The 4,790-nt window shown below is 40.8% G+C and overlaps 1 protein-coding gene and 1 pseudogene across 1 annotated transcript; one reads left to right on the top strand and one right to left on the bottom strand.

The window, feature by feature from the left end:
- Positions 1–1,246: 1,246 nt before the first annotated feature.
- LOC124461837 lies at positions 1,247–1,778 on the top strand. The gene is made up of 3 exons (XM_047013295.1): positions 1,247–1,390; positions 1,458–1,613; positions 1,671–1,778. The coding sequence occupies exons 1-3, from the start codon at positions 1,247–1,249 to the stop codon at positions 1,776–1,778; spliced, it is 408 nt and encodes a 135-aa protein (XP_046869251.1).
- A 742-nt stretch (positions 1,779–2,520) lies between these two features.
- On the bottom strand, positions 2,521–3,406 carry LOC124461836 (annotated as a pseudogene).
- Between the last annotated feature and the right edge of the window lie 1,384 nt (positions 3,407–4,790).

The following is a 4,790-nucleotide window of genomic DNA, read 5'->3' as shown; positions in this document are numbered from 1 at the left end:
ATTCTCGTCTGCTGTCGCAACGTATAGCACTATATTCTAGAATCGGTGTTTCACTATTGAACTTTAGGCAGCCGACGTTTCTGTATCCTTCAAAGCTTTAAGAAAATTCATTCAACAGATTGCAGAAGTCTCTGTTGTTGCAGGCGGACGCCGAGAATTTTAGCCATATCCCAGGCATTCTTAGATCTCAAAATTCTGGAATTATTTCTATAGTAGATAGATTCGAAACTGATCGAGCTAAACAGTAGGTAAGTGAAAAGCTTTCATACACTTTCGTCAAGTTGGCTTAAGTTTGTGTCTTAACTCTTTTATTTCTTGGTTGCACTGCATACTATGCAAATGCCGCAAAGTATGCAACAATAAACTTAACAGCAAAGCAAAGTAAATTTGTATCTTTCGTCTTAAGCAAAAGCATTTGAACATAAAACCGAAACAATGACAAACTAAGAAAAGAAAAGTTCCTGAAAACCGAAAATCTTTTTACGGTCTAATAAACGCGGCCAAGAGAGAATTCGCCTACATAGCTATTTACAAAGTATAAGTATATTTTTTTTTTTTTTTACATAAAGGCTATGTCGAATAGGAAATTCATCTTTAATGGTCACGCACTTTGCTCTGCTTTGCCACTTATTGCATTTGTTTCAGGCCTGTGTGGATGCTGAACAAGTAAATGCAACAGCTTAGAACGAACTGCTAGTTTACAAATAAAATGGCAGCTCTTTCAAGTGGGGGCTATGGCTAAAACTGCGGCTGCTGCTTCAAAATATGTACATTTGTATATATGTATATGTGCTGGGATGTATGTACATACAATTGGTTGCTTTCATTGCTTTTCACGAAAGCGCAGCTCTACTGGCCAGCCGTCTCACTAATTGGCGTGATATTTAGACTAAAACAAAGAAATGTTTTTCAATTTATCATCAGGCGCTTGACATGCAGCCATGCCAGGCGCAATAAAGCATCAAGAAACTTGCTAGGAGTATATAATGCCTAAGATGCAAATGCCAGCACTCAGTCGATCATCAAAGGTGCAGCCACAGGGCCAGTACCACCCAGCCGTAGTTTCATTCAACATTTTGGGCGCTGCATGCCATTCAGGATAGCCGTAGGAATCACTTCGATCGAATCCCACCAGCCCAGATATGATTAAATACGTGTGGCATGTGGCAGCCCTGATGATTGTCTTTTGATGGCTGTGAAGTGCGCGTAGTGCAGTTATCAACAGCAGCAATTGAATAGCCTGGTCATGGATCAGAAGCCTCAACAGCAACAGAATCGGATACAGCAGGCATCGAGTGGTACTAGTCCGGTTAGCTTTTTGAAGGACATGTCGCTGATTTATCGCATATATCAGCAATGTACTGGTGAAAATATGTCCGTTTGTCTAAAGGTGAAACTACTAACTGGCCTGGAAGAGGCTTTCCGTTCGTTCCTCTTCGAGGTGTTCAGTTTCTTAGCAACAGTCCGACAATAAGCAGCGATCCAAGCTGACATCGATCAGTGAACAGGATATTGAGGCTGTACTGCCGCGTGGAGTACATGCCAAGGAACAGGTCCTGAATAGCATGATTGTGAAGCGTGTTGGCAATTTTCTGCAAGATCACACTCTACAGGTATGGCGGATCAAGCTATAGTTAAAGGATTATTCAAATTTGCTCATTTTTTTGCAGATTAAATTCCCTGATCTACGCGACACGTATAGCAACTCTGTAGAGGGCCGTAAGAAGACGGATAAAAAGGGCAGTGGCACATTTGTGCCAATTGCCTATGGAGCCTAAACGACTGGTTTGTGCTGTATTGCTGTATTTGTATTTATAGTGTTTCGCCATAAAGCAGGAAACACAATGGCTCTTTTAGCGGGACCAATAATAACAATTTTACTTTACCACTAAGGCAGCACAAACCGTTTTACTCAAACTCAATGAGCCACAATGCCACAAACTAATCGATGCAAGCTGTAGTCGATGGTGCAATCATATAGAAAGGCTGCTCGATTCAAATCAATTCTTGAACCATTTCTATATGGTTCGATAGGCTCGACGATTTCTCTTTTCTAAACCTAACCGTTTGATAGGCTGTCCTCTGTGCTCTTGTGTTTGAGAGCACGAATTAATGCCCTTACTCGTTGAATACTAAAGCGCCGCTCTTCTCATATAATTTCTCCTTGTTCATCAAATTTCCTTTAGTTTTCACATTGTATATACAGAGCACTACAATGACATTAATACAACAGTTGACTTTATTTAAATTGACATAGCCTTTATGTTAGAAAACGTTTGTATAGGGAAATGGATTGCCCACAAGACGGCCTTTGTTTCCTGAAAACCTCAACCTTTTTAGCTCTTACGATATTGAGACTATTTGTGATTTAAAGCAGAATTAACTATATTTAATTTAGCGCTTACTTAAACCTTACACACATTCAAGTCAGACAGTTTATGCGGCAATCGGTTCTTTGGTTGGCTTCTTCTCTTTGTCGTTTCCAAATGCAAATGCTCGGCTGGAATCATCATTGATCACTATGCAGGGTCAGGCGGAGGGGGTTCGCGTGGTGCGTCTACAAGCTTTTGCCGCTGCCCGCCGAATCCTTTGCTTGCTTCCAGCTGCTGTAGGCCATATCAAAGTCCCGACACCAGCCCGAATGGCCCCAGAGGAGACAACAACTTCATGAGAGGATTCCTTGCCTCCGCCGCCGCCACTCAATAGTTTTTTGATGCCCATTATGGATGCCAATACCAGCGCCAATTTAGAGACAATCAAGGCTTTAACGGACAGCATAGCCAAGGCTCCATAGGCAACTGGCACAAATGTGCCGCAAAGCAGCAAGGGGAATCATTATATAAGATCCACGGCCCTTTTTATCCGTCTTCTTACGGCCCTCTACAGAGTTGCTATCCGTGTCGCGTAGATCAGGGAATTCAATCTGCAAAAAAATGAGCAAATTTGAATAATCCTTTAACTATAGCTTGATCCGCCATACCTGTAGAGTGTGATCTTGCAGAAAATTGCCAAGACGCTTCATAATCATGCTATTCAGGACCTGCTCCTACCTAATATACTGATTGTCCGGACTGCTGCTAACAAACTGAATACCCTCGAAGAGGGTCAAGGATTTTGCCGAACGGAAAGCCTTTTCCAGGCCAGTTAGTAGTTTCACCTTGAGACAAACGGACATATTTTTACCAGTACATTGCTGATATATGCGATAAATCAGCGACATGTCCTTCAAAAAGCTAACCGGACTAGTACCACTCGATGCCTGCTGTATCCGATTCTGTTGCTGTTGAGGCTTCTGATCCATGACCAGGCTATTCAATTGCTGCTACTGATAACTGGCACTACGCGCACTTCACAGCCATCAAAAGACAATCATCAGGGCTGCCACATGCCACACGTATTTAATCATATATGGGCTGGTGGGATTCGATCGAATTGATTCCTACGGCTATCCTGAATGGCATGCAGCTCCCAAAATGTTGAATGAAACTACGGCTGGGGTTTGTACTGGCACTGTGGCTGCACTTTTGATGATCGACTGAGTGCTCGCAGTTGCATCTTAGGCATCCTAGCCAAGTTTCTTGATGCTTAATTGCGCCTGGCATGGCTGCATGTCAAGCGACTGATGATAAATTGAAAAACATCTCTTTGTTAGTGAGACGGCTGCCAGTAGAGCTGCGCTTTCGTGAAACATGAAAGCAACCAATTGTATGTACATAACATCCCAGCACATATAATATATACAAATTACATATTTTGAAGCAGCGGCCCATTTTTAGCCACAGCCTCCACCTTGAAAGAGCTACATTTTATTTGTAAACTAGCAGTTCGTTCTAAGCTGTTGCATTTACTTGTTCAGCCATCCACACAGACATGAAATAAGTGGCAAAGCAGAGCGAACTTGCGTGACCATTAAAGATGAATTTCCTATTCGACATAGCCTTTATGTAAAAAATTTCAAAAGAAGCTATGCCGAAGTTTATATACCCTTGCATTCCTTGGTAATAATAATTTTGCATGTTTATTTTCTGCAACTCAATTCATCAATATACAAACAAAACAATTTTACTCTCTATTTTACAATTTGTTCTTCTTCTTCCCTCATTCCTAAAGCAAAGCAACGCACGAGTTGGGAGCAGAGCCGATTATTATGTTGACTGTAACTTGTGTTATATTTATCCGATCACATCAAATTTTGGGATCTGGGGTTTTATATCCAATATTGTCACATTATGTAAATTTCATGCATACTCCAATTTTATGAAATGTTTCTTCTAGTTCTTCTAGAGCTATATGATATAGTGGTGCAATCCTGATGGTTTCATACTTTATTTTTCCGGGTAATAAAAAACCGAAAAAAATTTTAGCCTGATAGCTCTTAAAATGGCTGAGTAAAACGCAAACGCACAGACGGACGGACGGTCGACAGACGGACAGGCGGACATAGCTATATCAACTCTGCTTCTCATGTGATTAAGAATATATAGTCATATATCCAACTCAATACCCAATAACATATAAGTATTTCGCCCCCTAAAATTCATAACGTTAATTAAAAATCTGTTTTAAAAACAAATGTCCACCTCAAAACCAGAGCGTATATGAACGCTAACCCATAAAATGAACATAAACAATTAAACACTTGAAATAATAATAGTCCCCCTAACAACCAAAAGCGTGAGAGCGCTAACTCAGCAATTAAATTCGGACCAATCAAAATCATCCAAATAATCAATCACGCGCTACACACAAAGGGCTCCCAAAATCTAGCTTATAAATATAACCATAAGACA

This window comes from Drosophila willistoni, unplaced genomic scaffold (genome assembly GCF_018902025.1).
Source record: "Drosophila willistoni isolate 14030-0811.24 unplaced genomic scaffold, UCI_dwil_1.1 Seg68.1, whole genome shotgun sequence".
In the NCBI taxonomy this organism is placed as follows: domain Eukaryota; kingdom Metazoa; phylum Arthropoda; class Insecta; order Diptera; family Drosophilidae; genus Drosophila; species Drosophila willistoni.
The sequence above is the reverse complement of the archived record's forward strand: the minus strand, read 5'-3'. Positions and strand labels throughout refer to the sequence as shown.

What these genes read in the sequence shown, in the direction of transcription:
- LOC124461837 (XM_047013295.1), top strand. Translation starts at nt 1,247, where the DNA reads ATGGATCAGAAGCCTCAACAGCAACAGAATCGGATACAGCAGGCATCG. An exon ending in ATATGTCCGTTTGTCTAAAG is followed by an intron (nt 1,391 to 1,457) that starts GTGAAACTACTA and finishes TCAGTTTCTTAG; the next exon opens with CAACAGTCCGACAATAAGCA. An exon ending in TGCAAGATCACACTCTACAG is followed by an intron (nt 1,614 to 1,670) that starts GTATGGCGGATC and finishes ATTTTTTTGCAG; the next exon opens with ATTAAATTCCCTGATCTACG.